This window comes from Dipodomys merriami, unplaced genomic scaffold (genome assembly GCF_024711535.1).
Source record: "Dipodomys merriami isolate MVZ:Mamm:240054 unplaced genomic scaffold, mDipMer1.0.p SCAF_6, whole genome shotgun sequence".
NCBI lineage: Eukaryota > Metazoa > Chordata > Mammalia > Rodentia > Heteromyidae > Dipodomys > Dipodomys merriami.
The window spans coordinates 67,833,141-67,851,619 of NW_027206179.1; the positions used below are offsets into that span (position 1 = coordinate 67,833,141).

Here is an 18,479-nt window from a genome sequence, read left to right on the forward strand (position 1 = left end):
GGGGCCGAGCGCCCCATCAACCAATCAGCTTCAAGTCTCTTCTCCACGAACTCTCGCGAGATCTCCCAGATGTGGCGCTCTGGCGTCTGCAAAGTTCCCTGGAGAGTGTGAGCTGTTGAGACCTTGCAGGCGTGGTGCGCATGGGGTCTGGAAAGTTCCCTGAGGCTGGAAAGGGATGGCAGCCCGGGAGCTGTCACAAGGTCTTGTGAATATGGTGCACAGGGAATCTGAAAAGTTCCTTGGAGGTGGAGGGGGGGACAGAGGGGGGACGGAGGGGGAAAGCTCTCCCAAGATCTCAAGGCTGTGAGGTGCACGGAGTCTGGACAGTTCTCTGGGAACGGAAGAGGATATAGGGGAAAGCGAGATCTGGTGAGATCTCATGGCTGTGGCACCTGCGGACTCTGGAGAGTTCCCTGGGGTTGAATAGAGGTGGGGAGTTGGAGAGAAGGAAGCATGTGGGTGACTCCCATTGCACATGGAGGTTGGGGTGCTGGTGCAGGAAGGGGCGCGGGTGTCTGGGTGGGAGATTGAAGGCGTGGCTGGGAGACAAAGGGGGTGGAGGGTGGGCTTCAGAACAATGGTGCCCAGGAGAGAATGAGGCTGGGATGGCGACCAGCTGTGGGAGGACTAGGAGGCAATGGAAGAGAGGGAATAAGGGCAAGAAAGGGTATGGAGAGGGCACAGTGAAGAGCTCTTTTGGATGGGGAGGGAAAAATCTAGGCCTGGACTGAGACCTGGTCTTGGTTTTAGGGGGAAGACTCCTTTTCCTCTACGGTGTTCATGATATCTCCTGAGCTAGAGCCCTAACTCCACCCTACCTTCCTATTATTTGTCTCTGTCCTTAGTATGTCCTATAAACTCTCATCCCTGGACCTGAACTGAAGAAAGCCTGGCCTGAATTCAATTCAGCTTCTCTCTAGAGTATTATTTCCCTCAATCTTCCCCTTGGGTTGAGTATTACTAAGTTTGGTATGAAGACCCCTGCCTTGGATCTACTCTTCCTTTTTCCTGTGTCCTCCAAGATCCAGTTGAATTCAGCTTCTGAACATATTCTCCCTCTCCCTCTTCCCCACTCCTTTCTCCTCCTCCTTCCCCTTCCCCTCCCGTTTCCCCTTCTTTCTCTTCCTCCTTTTCTTTCTCCTCTTTCCCCTCCTGTCCACCTTCCTCCCCTTCTCCCCCTATCCTTTCTTCTCCCCCTTTCTCCCTCCCTTCCAAAAAATTAATACCTATTAATAAATTGTAACAGGAATCAAAGGCCCAGATTGCACTCCCTGCCCCACCACGGGTGGAAATTTTGCATTTGAGATGAGCAGACACAGAGGTCCAGAAATTTCTAGGATAATTTGTAAGGCTGTGTCTACTTTTTAGTGCTTGTCTATGTTATGAGATATGTAGTAGGTGGAATCGGGCATTTGGAGAGATCAGGTGGATCCTTCTCTGGGGAAGATATGGGAGAGTGATTATTGGCAAAATGGAGATCACGGTCAAGGTCATTCAAACTCCGGCCCAGGAACTCTTTTGGTCATTAATATAGTTTCCTTACTCAAGCCTAGAAAATCCATAAACTGCAGTTTTCAGAAAGGGTTCCCTTTCATCAGGATGACCTGTGAAGGACACTGTGGTGACCCTGGTGGCTAATGGAAATGGTGAGATAGGGTGGGTATTTTATTCTGGAATCTGCTAGTACTCAGACATTCTCATGCACATGAACTAGGGGAGCTATAGGCTTCCAGCTATCCAAAGGAAGAAGGGAAGGGAGGGAAGGAGGAAGAGAGGGAGAGGGGTAAGGAAGAGAGGGAAAGAAGCTGTGAAAGAATACATTGGCATATTCAAATGAGGGAAAGAAGCTGTGAAAGGATACATTGGCATATTCAAATGATGTCATTACTGATCGGAATCAGCTTTGTTGTAATAACCCAATGCTGCCTTCATGGCTTACTAATTCCCCCACTCCCTAACAGGGCCATCCAAGTCACCCTCACCCCTGCCCTTTTGGAAGTGCACATTGTTCCTTGTGAGATAATCTAGCAGCTACCCCTTTTCACAACCTAACAGTTTCCTCATTTTACTGTACTTAGAGCCTGGACCTCCTTCCCTCAGCTCCCCTTGTATCTCTAATTCTGTTTGGAGTTACTTGGTGCCCTTCTTCAGTTGGGATTTTATCTGTTTGTGATGTAAAGATCAAAACCTGAAAAGTTTGAGAGGTTTATGGGTTACTGCAATATGTTGACATGCAATATCAACATGTTGATACATGATGTTGACATATTATTAAGCTATGAAGACATTCACAGAAACTTCTGGTCAATGATGATAAAAATCATCACAAAGCATGTCCCTCCCCCACAGTATAACCCCTGCTTTCACTGTATTTGATGTCGGTATAATTTGTGGAGGGGAAGGGGAAAAACAAATCGTTTAAATAGGGATACAGGTGGACCCATTGCAACAATGAGATGTACAAGTTGTTATGTCGAAAATGAACTTTACAACTTTCTTGCGGGGGAGGGGGTGCGGGGGGGGAGGATTGGGTGGGGGGGAGGATTGGGTGGGGGGGCGGGGGAAGATGGGAAGGGATGAGAAGGGAAAACAAAGGAGGAGGCAACAATGCTTGATAAGAAATGTACTCATTATCTTGCCCATGTAATTGTAACCCCTCTGTACAGTATTTTCACAATAAAAAAAAAATCATCACAAAGCTATTTCAGCAGCTAATCTGCCGATGGTGATGTTTATACAAAAGACTCCAGTGCTTTGCACTAGTGAAGAATAATATGTTTAATCAATTTTAATGCCTTCATAACCAAAGAATAAAGCCACATATAGCTATTTAGTATGCCCCAAGACTTCAGACCAGTATCTTCTAGCAGAGAATTTTATATTCTTTCAGAGAGACAGAGTATGGCACTGAGAAAGCTCTATGATTCTAACTTCAACATGTAGAATCTAGTATCACTACAGTAATTATTTAGTTATTTTGTTGGTTATGGGGCCTGAACTCTCGGCCTGGGCACTGTCCCTGAGTTTCTTTTGCTCAAGGCTGGCACTATATCCCTTGAGCCACACAGCCACTTCCGGCTTTTTCTGCTTATGTGGTACTGAGGAATCAAACCCAGGGCCTCATGCATGCAAGGCAAGCACTCTACAACTGAGCCACCTTCCCAGCCCTATCACTACAGTATTTAGAGAAAACTCTGGGATCTTTATATTCAGATACATGCCAGCAGATCTGGCTCAAGCAACAGTACCACTAGTGTTACTAGAGTTTAGAGCAAAATCTCTGACTCCAGCTGGTTAATAGTTATTAATTCCTGCTTTACCTGATTTCACTCTATCACAATTACAAGTGCCACAGTATACTCCTATGTAAACAATAATATTGTTGAAATACCAGTAAGTTTCCTGTGAGCTGGCTCATGTGCTTTCACATTCTTTTAGTGTAGTAAAGGGTCTTTTTAGGGCAAAAGTCTCAACAGATCACTAGTCTTATCTCTTCTGGGGCTTGAATTCAGGGTCTTGCACTCTTGTTTGACTCTTTCTCTCAGTGCTGGTGCTCTGCCACTTAAGCCATAGTTTTGTTTCCAGGTTTTTTAAACTGGATGAGTCTCATGGACTTCCCTGACTGGCTCTCTGAATCATGATCTTCAGATCTGACCACTGTAAACTCTACCCTGGGAAGGTGGAGCGGACTCCTCCCTCCTCTTAGTTAAGTCTCTGCCTAGTACCTGTGTTACCTAGGTAACCAACACACTTGGAGGCAGTCACCCCCCACTCCCTGAAGTCACATCCGTCCAGTGTAGCCACACCTTCCGCCCCTGGCCTTGAGAAGTCCCTTTTTATTCCTGCTGCATGGGCTTCCAACTTGACCAGAGGCAGCCTGCAAATAAACCTTTCCCTTGCCTGAATACCACGTGCTGCTCTCTTTCCTCGGCTGCCAATTAATGTATTAATTTATTTGTTTATGTCAGTTGTAGGGCTTGAATTCTGAGCTTGGGCGCTATCCCTCAGCTCTTCAGCTGGAGGTAAGAAGAGCTCTACCCCTTGATCCACAGTGCCACTTCCGGTTTTCTAGTTGTTTATTGGAGATAAGAGTCTCACTGACTTTCCTGCTGGGCTGGCTTTGAACCATGATCCTCAGATCTCAGCCTCCTGAGAAGGTAGGATTACAGGCATGAGCCACTGGCACCTGGCTCGGCTGCCAATCTAATTTACCTAACAACCACTAGTCCTACTCTGCCCATTAAAGAGATAGGTAGAAAGCAGAGAAATGATATTTAATCAACCTGACCATATTAGAAACACAGTCAAGGGAGGCCAGTGACTCTAAGTCTATCTTTGAGCTTACAGGTTATATAGGAAAAGGGCAAGATAAATGCATAGCTAATCAGTCTGATTCAACTATCTTTATCTCAGGATTGGTCAGACCGAACAGGCCTTGTCAGGATAAGAAAGTTCAAGCCCTGGAAGTCAGGCTTTGGTAGCTCATGCTTGTAATCCTAGCTGCTAACAAGGGGGAATCTAAGAATCAAAGCCAGCCTAGGCAGAAAAGTCTGTGAAACTTTTATGTTCAATTAGCCAGCAAAAAGCTGGAAATAGAGGTGTAGCTCCAACCTTGAGCAGAAAAGTTAAGAGACAGTGTTCAGGCCTTGAGTTCAAGCCCAGTATAGGCATTAGAAAATGATGACTGGGACAATAGCTGCAGCTAATGTCAAAATATGCCAAGATGTCACAAGATCTGTGAGAGCCTGAAAACCCAAGCTGTGATACCCTTAAAGGAGTGGGAGTTGGAATGCCTTCTCCCAATATACTGGAATGCTGAGAGTTTTCCAGGAAAGGTCAATCAGTCCTGGCTTAATGGGGAACTCAGCTTCCACCCTAAACCATGTGGGAGCCTAAGGGTAGATATGCAAATTGAAGGCTGCTCACTGTTTAGCTCTCCTTCCCAGAATAAGCAGGTCACCTACCACTTGTATACAAAATATTGTCACATGTTGAAGTTTATACATTACTTCCTTGCACAAGACCAATAAAAACCTTGGTTAATGGAACCTTAGGATCTGTTGCCAGTAGAAGGCTACAGGTCCCCTAGTCCCCCAAGTCTCAGGTGCATGGTCCTGTCTATCTCTGTTGTCTTGCTCCTCATTGCAGCGGATTAAGGAGCACGAGGCGGGTTGTGACAAGATCCAAGGTGCCTGTGAAGTACCAGGCCATAGATCCCTTCCCCCCCCCATCCCCCCACCCCGCAAAGACCACCAGGGAGCCATTGCTGATGTAAATGCACAAGAGTTGTTTATTACAGTTTGAGCAGGACTCACAAACTTTCCCTGATGCAGCAAGTCAGAAATTGTGAACCCTGACCCTTCCTCTAGCAGGGTTTTTATAGGGTTTTTAGGGACTTCTATGTGTCATTGCAACACTTAACAAATCATATCGTACCGCAGGAAAATCATAAAATAATTCTAAAAGATGATTAGCATAACCAGTGGCAGGAACTGATCAGGTACTGGGGATTGGCTGGTTCATAGGGTTGATGGTCTTCGAAATGACTGGCTAAATCAGATGGTCTGAGCCTCGACCAAGTGGTCTTTAACTTGCAGGAACATCTGGAACTTTGGGTTTTTCCTGTTATCTGCTGATTAGCTATAGTTAGTAGAATTTACCGTAGAGGGTTCCTGGAATTTGGGCCCAAGGGGATCAAGGGGAGTTGCTGGCACATTTCCTGGACAAAATGGAATCCAAACCTAAAATTGCTATATTTTGTTCGGGCTTCACACCTGCAGCCCAGAATAAAGGATACATACAAGCCCAGTACCCGTGATTCACACCTGTAATCCTAGCTACTCACGAGGCTGAGATCTGAAGATTATGATTCAAAGCCAGCCTGTCAGGAAAGTCCACAAGACTCATCTCCAATTAACCACCCAAAAGCTGGATGTATAACTATGGCTTAGGTAGTAGATCCTCAAGGTCCTGAGTTCAAGCCCTAGGAGAGATGGAAGGGAGAGATGAAAAACAGAGGCAAATATGCCAACACTTTAATCCTGTTTGTAGGAACTTACTGGGCATTTACAGACCCAAATGAAGAGTTGGTGCATTTGACAAAAGCAATTTCTAAGTACCTGTTGTATTAGTTGTATGTTAGTTGCTAATTGTAAAGTATATTAAATAGGTAGGTTTCATTAGGTAGCTGATGAAGAGAACACCATGTGCTATTCAGGCAGGAAAAGAAGTTTATTTACCGAACTCCTGCCCCTGCCATGCCTGGTAGAGAAACATGGCTGAAAAGGAAAAGGGGCGACCCACCCCTGGGCCAGGACTTATCCAGGGACAGGAAGAGGTGTGGCCAGGTGGGGGAAAGGTGTGGCCACACTGGATCTGGATGTGACCTCAGGGTCTGGGACCCTCCTAAGGTTAGATGGGAGGCAAGTGACCAGAGGTGGCCCAGGATGTCACCTAGCAGGAGGGGAAGGTGACCGCTTCTAGGTGTGCCAGTTACCTAGGTAACAGATACTGGGTGGAAACTTAGCCAAGAGGTAGGGAGGTGTCCTGGTACAGACCTTACAGTCTTATTAAGATGTGAAGATTAGCTGGTGTCAGTGGCTCATGCATGTAATCTTACCTACTCAGGTGGCTGAGATCTGAGGATCACAGTTCAAAGCCAGCCCGGGAAGGAAAGTTGGCAAGACTCTTATTTCCAATAAACCACCAGAAAAACAGAAGAGACACTGTGGCTCAAGTGATAGAATGCTTTCCTTGAACTGAGGGACAGCACCCAGGTCCAGAGTTCAAGCCCCACAACCGACAAAAAGAAAAGAAAAAAGAAAAGACAGATGTGAAGATTACTGGATTCAGAATTTGTTAGTGTATTTTATTTATTATTGTTGAGTGCATTATATGGCACAATGTTCCTCTAGTCAAATTCTCTGTGGTTTTTCATACACTACTTATTTTTTTGGCAATGCAGTTTTAATATTCTGTTTAGTCTTAGCAAATGGAAATGATTCCAGCCTGCCACAGGTAGTACCTTTGGACAAAGAAGACTTACAAAGGAGTCTTAGCAGCTGGGTATGGTGGCCCACACCTGTAATCCCAGCTACCCAGGGGGCTGAGATCTGAGGATAGTGGGTTAAAGCCAGTCCAGGCAGCAAAGTCCTTGGAACTTATCTCCAGTTAACCACCTAAAAACCCAAAGTGGTAGAGCACTAATAGGCTTAAACAAAAGACCTCAAAGATTGCATCCAGGTCCTGAGTTCGGGCCCCATGACTGATGGGGGAAGCAGTCTTAGCTAGGCAAAGAGGAAGACCTTGGCATGCTCAATTTGCTGTGTTGGAAACACAAAGATAATTCAATGTATGTATATCATTAAGGATCAGCATTTTTTTCTGGTGCTGGTTGGTCCTAGGGCTTGAACTCTGGGCCTGGGTGCCATCCCTGAGCTTTTTTGCTCAACACTGTTGCTCTGCCAATTGAGCCACACCCCCACTTTGGGCTTATTGGTGGTTAATTGGAGATAAGAGTCTCATGAACTCTAGTGCCTAGGCTGGCTTTAAACTCTGATCCTCAGATCTCAGCCTCCTGAGTAGCTAAGATTATAGCATCCAGCCAAGCAGCATTTATTTTATATATATATATATATATATATACACACACACACACACACACACACACACACACACACACGTATATACACATATAGATATAGATAGCCAAATGGAGCTTAACGTGATCATCAAGTGAGGTTCTGTCTCATGGTGGACTCACTCCTTGGTAAGGTGCACTCATACTTTTTTCCACCACTTGGAAGAGACATGGACGCACTTCTGAAAGCAATAAGTTTCTTTGATCCTTCTATGCTGAGTGGACACAATGGAGGTAATTCAGGGAATAGACAGGGAGAGAGCAGGCCATGAGGATGTAATCTGGAATCCCGGCTGCCCTGGCTTAGAAGCATAGGCCTGGAGGAGAGGTACAGAGCCCTCAACTGCCGGAACTGTCAGAGGCCAGCTGGGAAGGTTTGCCTCTCCCAGTAATGGCTGGGGGCCACAATCTGATCATTAGGCCTCTATATGCTACTTAAGAACCTTCAGGATATGAACACTAATGAATCCATTTTCTAATCCAAAGTAGCCTGTTCAGCTGAAGAGGGGTGAGTACTTGTTCCATTTTGCTGTCCCTTTTTAACCAAAGGGACAGCCTCTCAACAACAGTTACTGTAACTGACTCGGCTTACATTCTCAACTGTCCCAGTCTCACTCAGGCTGTCTCTGACTTGTCCTTCTGGATTCATTCCAGGGTCTTGTCCTAGAAATCCTGGGAGGCAGGCATTGGAAGGATGAAATCTTAAAGGCTCCAAATTTACCTACTGCTTAAAAACTCCATTCTCTCTTTTTTTGTTCTGAGACTTGAACTCAAACTTTGTACCTGATGCCTTCATTCATTAGCTAGTACTTACTGAGCTATGCCTCCAATCCCCTAGTAACTATTCTAGTTGCTTGAATTATAAATATTTGGTGATTGTCAACCAACTATATTGTTGAGCGTGTGTGTGTGTGTGTGTGTGTGTGTGTGTGTGTGTGTGTGTGTGTGTGTGTGTATAAAATTCAACAAATGCTTATTTTTCACCATTCAGAATAAACAACCACAGGCATGTTGTTATATTTGCTTTCAGGATTTTCTCCATCCCTTAAAAAAAACCCAAACATAAAAAGGAAGCATCAGAAATAAAGCAGAAACCCTTTAACCATTATCTCCAGGCTTGTTCCCATTACGCTTAACCCTTACAACTACTATTTTGTATTTTGAATACATTTACATGATTTTGATTCTACTTTTATATATGAAACTATATGAGTGACTATATGTATGGTTTTGTTTGCTGATTTGTATGGTTGTTTTGAGATAAGGGCACTATGTAGCCCAGGCCAGCCTCAAACTTACTTAGAATCCTCTTTCTTTGGCCTCCCAAGTGCTGGGATTAAAGGTATGTAACTATCACACTTGACCTTAGGTATGACCTAAAAATGTTTACACATAAAGATATATCTATCTTTTTGTACCACTTAGGTTTTTGAGAACTACCATCATCATCTGTTGATGAGTCACACTTTTTAATGTCTCTATATTCCAAAACATGATTAATGTTTTATTTAGTTCTTTCCTATTTGTTTTGCAGTAATGAAAGTTGTAAATTATCTATACTTGAGCCATGCCTCCAGTCCTTTTTATTTTTTTTAATATTCAGATGAAGTCAGTGCTAACTTTTCCTGAGTTGGCCTCAAACTTTGGTTGTTCTTTTTCTACCTCCAAGCTAATGGATTATAGTGTTTATAATCATATTATCAATATTACTAGTTTTATTGCTTTCTTTACCTATAAAGACTTAAACCAGGGCTGGGAAGGTGGCTCAGTGGTAGAGTGCTTTCCTTCCATGCATGAGGCCCTGGGTTAGATTCCTCAGTACCACATAAGCAGAAAAAGCCAGAAGTGGAGCTGTGGCTCAAGTGGTAGAGCACCAGCCTTGAGCTAAAGAGCTGAGGGACAGTGCTCAGGCCCAGAGTTCAGGCCCCACAACCGGCAAAAAAAAAAAAAAAAAAAAATCAAGAGTTAAAAAATCTATGTGCCTGTGGCTCATTCCTGTAATCTTAGCCACTCAGGAGTCTGAGACCTAAGGATCATGGTTTAAAGCTAGCCTCAAAGTCCATTAGACACTTATCTCCAATTAACCACACACACACACACACACACACACACACAGAGGAAATGGAGCAGTAGAAGCACTAGCCTTGAGCAAAAACTCAGGGACAACACGTAGGCCCTGAGTTCAAGCTCCAAGACCAGAAAAAAAGTTGAATCATAAAAAAGACAGAAAATTATACAACGTCATCTTTACTTCTCTCAACAGCTATTCTTATATAATACTTATATAATAAAATCCTCCAAAATTCTACTTTGAGCCATTTTTCCAAAAACAGTATGACAAGGAATCTCCCTCTTGTGGTAAGGATGGCATTAGCATTCATGTATCCCTGTGTCTGTGTATATGTAGATTTCTCAGAGATTTGCTAAGGCCTCCCCTAATATTTGCAAAACGTGATGGTCGGTTTAGAATATTCAGTGCCTGTTCTCATTGAGCAGGTGGTGTGACAGGTTGGGAAAAACAGAAACGGACAAAAGAGACATAGTCTTTGTCTAAGGTATCAGAGTCTTTCCTGGAAGACTATTTCAAGTGGTCAGGACAGCTTTAGATGGGCTCAACAGTTAAGACTACTTAAAATGGAAAGCTATTCAGAACCTAGGGTTTCACTACAGATGTATCGATGTGATTGGGATGAAATGGGAGCTTCCAAGAAATGAACTGGACATATATATCTCCAGGCTCACAACACCGGATCATGACCAGAAACTGTGATCAGAGAACCAATGAAGCTTCAGGATAAGGAGCACTCACATTTTCACCTTAGTGAAGACTTTTATTGTTGTTGATGATGGTGGTCCTGCAGCTTGAACTCACTCATTAAGATGGTCCCCCCAGAGAGAAGCCTGTCCTTGAATCTCATTTTGGAAGAACTCACCCTGGAATGGGATCACTCACTTTCCCATAACTCAGGATTCAAGGGGCAGGTCCTAGATTTGTAGCCAATCAGAGGTGCTACAGAGCTATCTAATCAGAAGCACTTGTGGGAGGAGCACAGGGGAGCTTCAAACCTTTCTAGCACCACAGTGCTGAGGGATCCTGCAGAAGCTTCAAGTCTGTCTGCATCTACTCCTACTGCTGCTGGTGTGGATACTGCAAGTAGGAACTGTGGGAACAATCTGGAAGACCATAGGGGTCAGAAATGGTTGAGGGCAGGGTCTGGGTCCATTCAGTGGTTTAACCTGGGCCCCTCCTTGTCAACTCCTCAAGTGTTTGCAGCCCAATCAGCACTGAGGTCACTTGGCCTTTGATACCCACTGGCCTGTGAGGTGGAGCTGGGAGCTGCCAGGATCCTGGCATTTCTGTCTAGAGGCCATAGGGGCTGTGGCTGGTGTGGGGAGAGCTGGACAGTTATGGAGATTCTTAACTACTGGGTGTCATTATTAGTCTATGGGAATAACTGTGGGGTGATCCCATTTTCCCAAGTCAGGCTTGATTGCCTTTTTTTTTTTTAAATGTTGAAGTTACCTAGATTTTTATTTTTTGGTGCTAGTACTTGGTCTTGAACTCAACCACTTAAGCCGTAGCTCTACTTCTGGCTTTTGGTGGTTAGTGTGAAAGTCTCATAGACTTTCCTTCCCAGGCTGGCTTTAATCTATGATCCTCCAGAGTAGCTAGGATTATTAGCATGAGCCACCAGTGCCTGGCTTGGAGTTAAAAATTGTACCAAAGGAAAACTTGGTTGTGGGGCCTGGGCACTGTCTTTGGGCTTCTATGTGCTCAAGACTAGTTCTTTACCATGTGAACCACAGCAATACTTCTGGTTTTTGAGTAGTTAATTGGAGATAAGAGTCTCATGGGGACTTTTCTTCCCCTGGCTGGCTTTGAAACAAGATCCTCAGATCTCAGCCTCCTGAGTAGCTAGGCACGAGCCACCAGCCCAGCAAGAGTAAGTTTTTATCTTCGTGCCAAGAGAAAACTACACAATTTGGAGCAAGGCACCCACTAACAGGTTCCTACCTTCCAAAATAGGTGATGGGGTGACAGATCACCTTCCTTGAGGGCAGGAGTTCAAAGAAACACTCCAACTCTCCTGTAGAAAAACATTCCCTGGGCCTTAAGCTTACAAGAGGCCTTTAAAAGAACATTTAAACACATTTCAAAGGGATTAGACAAAGAATCTGTGACTGTTTTCTGAAGTTTCAGGTGAATAAAAGCACCTGTTTAATGTTTAATCAAACTAAGAACATTAAGGTGGCTTTGGTTAGGGAGCTTCTTTCTGGTCTAGGAGCTGCTGCTCTTTAGTCAAAACACTTGCGTGTGGAATCTCCTGTCCCCTCCCCCCTCTCCTGCCTTCCTTCTGTTTCCCTTTCCCTTATCTTCTGCCCTTGTGATCTGTCACCTTTGTTTCTTTCTGCCCTGACAGAGCCAGCCCATTCTGCAAACTGGGAGAGACATAGGAGTCTGCAAGGTGGCAGAGAGCTGCTATGGTCCATTCAATCCAAGCCTGCTCTCCTTTCCTGGCCAGGATGACTGATGTGAGGGGTGGGGAGGAGGGGTAGGAAGAGAATTGAAAGTCAGGAGAGAGTCTGTGTCAGGGAGCCCAATACAGCTGCAGCTAGAAGTCTGCCAGCTTTTGTTTTTCTGTATCATGTTCTTGTGCCTTTTTTACTGCAGGAATATACATTTCTCCTTGGGCATTCAGAAGGTTCAAAAAAGGATGGTCTGGAACCAATTTACCCAAAGCTCAGAAATGTCCCAACATCGCTCCATTTACATCAATGACCCTATTAAGAACACTTTTTGTCACAACTCAATCAGGTAAGAAAAAAAAACAATGATACTTCAGAAGGGAAAAGGAAGGAAGAGTGTTTTTTCCCAACAAATCAAGGGGGTTTAAAGCCCACGCACGTGCGTGCACACACACACACACACACACACACACACACACACACACACCATCAAAGTGATCTTTTTTTCTATTTATTCAACTCAGCTGTGTCCTATATTAATATGAAAAATTCTTCCTCTTTTCTCCCTTTCTTGTTTACTATCTCTACATGTTGGTGCACTTTCATTTAAAAGTATTCTCCAACATTTAGTAGGTATTTTAATCAAAATTTACCTTTAAGTGTCATACAAAGGGAGTTCAATTTCACATGTCATAGTTGAGTTCAGTGTACCTTGATACATGTGTAGTGCCTAGCTTCTGATCTATTTTTGTATAGTTGTAGCATTGCATGTTTTCTGTGAATGTCTAGAGTTCAGAATATGATCTGACCGTGGTGTTTTTCTTTGCCCTTACAGCACAACCAAGTATAGCATGTGGTCGTTTCTGCCTCGATATTTGTACCTACAATTTGGCAAAACTGCCAATGCATTCTTCCTGTTCATTACTATACTGCAGGTAACATTTTTTGAATACCTTGTTAGACTCAAAATGCTTGCAAAACCTCATTGGGCTTTCATGAGATTTTTTTTTAATTTATTTTTTGTGGTTAATTGGAGATAAGAATCCTACTGACTTGCCTAACCTGGCTGTTTTACAACCTCGATCCTCAGATCTCAGCCTCCAGAGTAGCTAGGATTATAGATGTCAAGCTTAGAATTTTTTAAATTTATTTATTTTCCCTGGTTCTCCCTCCCAACTGTTCACCTAGGAGATACTGCCCAGACTTTGAGGTCATTGTGTGGACTGGACACCTAAAACTCTCACCTCTACTGAGTCCCTGGAGGAAGAAACACAGCAGATCAGGGCTTTAAAGGGGAAATATTCCATAAATGCCCTCCCAACCTAAGGGTTTTACTAACACTCACACGTAAGTGGCCTGGTCCCACCTCTCCTCCCCCTGCCAGGGCCCTTAGGTGTGGATCCCCATCCTGGGTGCTTGAGTTCTGTGGGCATTAATGAGGGTGCAGGAGGCCTGGAAGGTCAGGGTTTCAGGTGAGAGAGCCTGCGTTTTCCCCACGCAAAGCCCAGAAGCAATGGAAGGAACTTGGGAGCAGTAGTGCTTCTGCAAACAAGACAAGGAGACTGACAGCAGGACAGCTTTGCAGGAGCATGAGTCTGAAGCTCCACTCTCTCAGCCCAAAGCCACACCCACTGTATTCTCCATTCCGGCGCCTTGGGCTGCCTTGAGAGAAATGGCTTCTTCCTAGGATGTATTGATTTCCTAAAGGCTGAGAGCGGCCTCTGCTGGGGAGCAGGAATGAGGATTCCAGAGTACTTCGCCTAAAGTGTGAACCAAATCAGGCTGCATAGGCCAGTTGTAGATGGAACAGTCTTCCAAAGTAGTTTGAATGATCATTACTTAATTCAAAGTCTTTTGATTTCCAACCATTTTACTCTCCTCCACCCGTCTTCTCTATTCCTTCACTTCCCCAGTCCTCCATGGTGGGCCCCAATGTTGAACAGAGAGAAGAAAGACTGGATTTGAGGCCAAGAGAACAAACTGCCCAAACCAACATTTGGAACACTCCTTCCTAGTTACCTATGATTCGCAGGTCTTATCACATCAATACAGTCATTTTTGGAGGACAAATTATTGTCTGTCTACTTTTAAAAGTGGAAAATTTGTTTTGAATATACCTTTTCCTCCTCTGCTAAAACATAGTGACATGTGAACATTGTTAACATTTGAAGTGAATTTTATCAGGTGTTAGGCCAACTCATGATTATAGATAAGTAGAAAGATAATGGAAAACTAGATGAAAAATAGTCCCTCTACAAGATTCTCATGTCAAACAACCAACAGTGTCTTGTTGCACTGTCTTTCTGATTTTTAATGAACAGTAAGATGGTATTGTGCATACATATTTGTGGGTGTGTAAGTTTTGAAGACTATTGTTTAGTTATAGTAAGCATTTTGTTATCACAGACTCATTAACAAAGTGTTTTGTTGATGGCAGAGCATTATCTTGAACACTCTCATTTGCAAGATAGGCAGCAGATCTTCCTGCCCCTCAATTGCCAAGCCTTGGAGCAACCTCCTCAGAGTTTCCTTTCCTAATCTCTTCCCTCCCCCCACCCCCCTTCCATCCAGATGAAGCAGCCTAGGAGAGGTTGGAGTGTTAAGTTGGGCATCTCTTCACTTTCTCCAGTTCAGCTGTGTTTTCATAAAAATTTGAGACAGATAATACATTTAAGTACTAGAAGAAGAGAATGCACAGGATTTTTTTTTTTGGTCGGTTGAGGGGCTTGAACTCTGGACCTGGGCACTGTCCCTCAGCTCTTCAGCTTAAGGCTAGCACTCTACCATTTGAGCCACAGCACCACTTCCAGTTTTCTGGTGGTTTATTGGAGATAAGAGTCTCATGTAGCTGAGTGCCGGTGGCTCGCGCCTGTAATCCTAACTACTCAGGAGGCTGAGATCTGAGGATCATGGTTCAAAGCCAGCCTGAGCAGAAAACTCCATGAGTCTCTTATTTCCAATAAACCACTAAAAAACTGGAAGTGGTGCTGTGGCTCAAGTGGTAGAGCACTCGCCTTGAGCTGAAGAGCTGAGGGATAGCGCCCAAGCCCAGAGTCAAGCCCCACGACCAACAAAAAAAAATGTCTCACAGACTTTCCTGCCCAGGCTGTCTTTGAACTGCAATCATCAGGTCTCAGCCTCCTGAGTAGTGTACATGAGCCACCACTGCCTGGCTGTGCAGGATTTTTATAGGATATTGAAACTACATTTTTGGATTGAAAAATATGTTGATTTTAAAGAAACAAATTGATATATAGGTCATCTTGATTGAAATCTTTAATGAAATGCTTCTGAAGTGACTTTGGTCATTATGTCACCTTAGTCATATGATAATTTTATTATTATATTCTGGAGTGAATAACATAGTAGCTTAAAATACCATCTTTTCCAAACAGTTAAATTAAAAGCTATCCATAATCTGGTTTATCCTTGTTTATTCAGCCATATTTTTTCAGCATAAATCCCACAGACCAACCAGGAAAATAGCTTCACAATTCCCAGGTTTTCTTTTCTCCAGACCTTGGCATTTATGGTTAGTATAAATATAGAGAGCACTAATCTGTCCATATTCTCCTCTTTCTCTTAAAACATTCCAGCTTAAACTGTGTGCTGGTGGCTCACACCTGAGATCCTAGCTACTCAGGAGGTTGAGATCTGAGGATTATGGTTCAAAGCTAACCTGGGCAAGAAAGTCTGTGAGACTCTTTTTTTTTTTTATTTTTTTTTAATTGTATTTTATTTTATTTGAGAACATACTGTACAGAGGGGCTACAATTACATGGGCAGGATAATGCATACATTTCTTACCAAGCATTGCAGCCTCCTCCTTTGTTTACCCTTCACTTCCCTTCCCCGCCTCCCCCCTCCCCCCACCCAATTTTACCCCCCTCCCCCCACCCAATTATACCCCCCTCCCCCCCACCCAATTATACCCCCCTCCCCCCCCCCACACCGACATTGTAAAGCTGGTTTTGACATGATATTTTGTACTTCTCATTGTTGCAACAGGTCCACCTGAATCCTTAAACGACTTGTTTGTCCCCATCTCCTCCACATGTTATACTGACATCAAATATAGTGAAAGCGGGGGTTACACTGTGGGGGAGGGACATACAAAGCAACAAAGAAATAATCTTATAAATGCGTTAGAAACACATGCATGAAAGAAACGAAAACATTAAAATACATATTTAAGGGTTCATTTTCCTAACATCACATTATCTGACCTTTTCCACTTGACTCATACCTATACTAGATAGTCTGTGAGACTCTTATCTCCAATAAACCACCAGGCATTATGGCTCAAATGGTAGAACACTTGCCTTTGAGCTGAAGAGCTCAGGGACAGTGCCCAGGCCCAGAGTTTAAGCCCCACAACCCAACAAAAAGAACAACAGACAAACAAACAAAATTCCAGCTAAAAACCATCCTTTAGCTAGATGCTAGTGGCTTATGCCTGTAATCTTAGCTATTCAGGAAACTGAGATCGGAGCGTCACATTTCAAAATCAGCCTGGGCAGGAAAATCCCTGAAACTTTTTTCCTCCAATTTATCACCAAAAAGCCTGAAGTGGATCTGTAGCCTAAGTGGTCAAGGACCAGCCTTAAGTGAAAAAGTAAGAGACAGCACCCAAGACCTGAGTTCAGGCCTTAGTATTGGCAATGAACAACAGTAAGCCAGGCACAGTGTGTGCCTGTAAAACCAGATACTTTGGAGGCAGAGGTGGTAGGATTGTGTTCTGAGGCTAGCCTTGAACAAAAGCCAGAAAGCCTATCTGAAAAATAACTAAAGCAAAAGGTCAAGAGGGTGACTCAAGTATTGAACATTCATTAAGCAAGTGCAAGACCTTGATTTCAAACTGGAGTACTATAAAAAAAGAGAGAAGGAAGGGAGGAAAGGAAAGGGAAGGGAAAGGGGTCTACCAGTTTGTTTACATCTTTATTTCTCATAACTTACATAATTGATGTTGAACATTTGATGTTTCATGATCCACAGTTTAATGTGTACCTAGGAAGCATCACTTTCCTGAGCTTCCTATTTTTTTCTTTCTCTGCCTCAAAAAGAAATGAGGTTTGCTGGGCGCCAGTGGCTCACACCTGTAATCCCAGCTACTCAAAGGGCTGAAATCTGAGGACCGAGGTTCAAAATCAGTCCAGGTAGATAAATCCATGAGAGTCTTATCTCCAGTTAACTAGAAGTGGAGCAGTGGTTCAAGTGGTAGAGTGCTAACCTTGAAGTTAAAAGCTAAGGAACAGTGTCCAGATCCTGACTTCAAGTCCTAGTACTGGCATATGTGCATTATGCACACGTGTGCATGTACACATATAAACATACATATACACAAAAGAAATTAGGTTCAGGTAAAGTGGCCAACTGAATGTAACTGTTTTTAGAAGATGTTAGTTAAAAATATTCTTATGTTTGAACTATTTCCTTATAAACATAATTTCTTTGTAAACATGGTGAGCAGTTTCACTGTCAACTTTGCCAAGGATGGTCATGAGTGTCACACTCAGGGGTAGTTTTTATATGCTATATCCCATCATTATCTAATGTGTCCTTTGTCTTCATGTCCTTAGTCATTCCACTAGTAGCGTGTCTTTGTATGTGAACAAACTATAATAAAGATTTTATTATCCCACTATGAGTAATTCTAATTATTTTGCAGCAAATCCCAGATGTATCTCCAACAGGAAAATATACAACTCTCTTGCCTTTGGTGATTATTCTTACAATTTCAGGCATCAAAGAAGTTATAGAAGACTATGTGAGTTTCCTGTTTTATAATGAAATGCTCTTAAGACTATTGCCTTTATTTAATCAAGGTTCATTTGCTATTTTTTTCTTTTTTCTTTTCTAGGCAGTTGGTTAGAGCTGACATAATTCTTTTAAGTTTATAGCTAGTGTGATCAAATACTTTGAGGTTTCAAATTAAAAATCATATAGTATTTGTTATGTATCTGTGTGTGTGTACGTGTATTTGTGTGTGTACCAGTCCTGGGGCTTGAACTTAGGGCCTGGCCACTGTTCCTGAGGTTTTTTGCTTAGGGCTAGCACTCTACCACTTGAACTGCACTTCCATTTCTGACTTTTTGGTGGTTAATTGTAGATCAGATTCTTATGGACTAGCTTTGAACAGTGATTCTCATATATATGATTCTCATAGCCTCCTAAGTAGCTAAGATTATAGGCTTGATCCACTGGCACCTAGCTACACTTTGATTTATATCTTTGAGAGACTCAGCTATCATAGAACTGTCTTTAGCTATCATAAGAACTAGTGCAGTATCACTGGAGACAACAGTAGATAATTGGAGGCATAAGTTAGCCTAGGTGAAAGTCTTAAATGGCTAGAGGGTGGTGCAAACACTTT

At 43.3% G+C, this 18,479-nt stretch overlaps 1 protein-coding gene across 3 annotated transcripts in view; it reads left to right on the forward strand.

Annotated features, from left to right (window-relative positions):
- Positions 1-155: 155 nt before the first annotated feature.
- Positions 156-18,479, forward strand: part of LOC138814154 (phospholipid-transporting ATPase IB-like) — a 114,461-nt gene continuing 96,137 nt past the window's right edge. The window contains exons 1-5 of one of the 3 annotated variants that reach the window (XM_070003094.1): positions 7,995-8,147; positions 12,061-12,105; positions 12,312-12,455; positions 12,942-13,041; positions 17,775-17,873. In XM_070003094.1, the coding sequence (XP_069859195.1) occupies positions 12,355-12,455; positions 12,942-13,041; positions 17,775-17,873 (300 nt within the window). In that variant the 5' untranslated portion in view covers positions 7,995-8,147; positions 12,061-12,105; positions 12,312-12,354. Of the gene's footprint in view, positions 201-7,994; positions 8,148-12,060; positions 12,106-12,311; positions 12,456-12,941; positions 13,042-17,774; positions 17,874-18,479 lie in introns of those variants that run through there. The other 2 variants (XM_070003095.1, XM_070003093.1) reach the window with 2 other exon arrangements.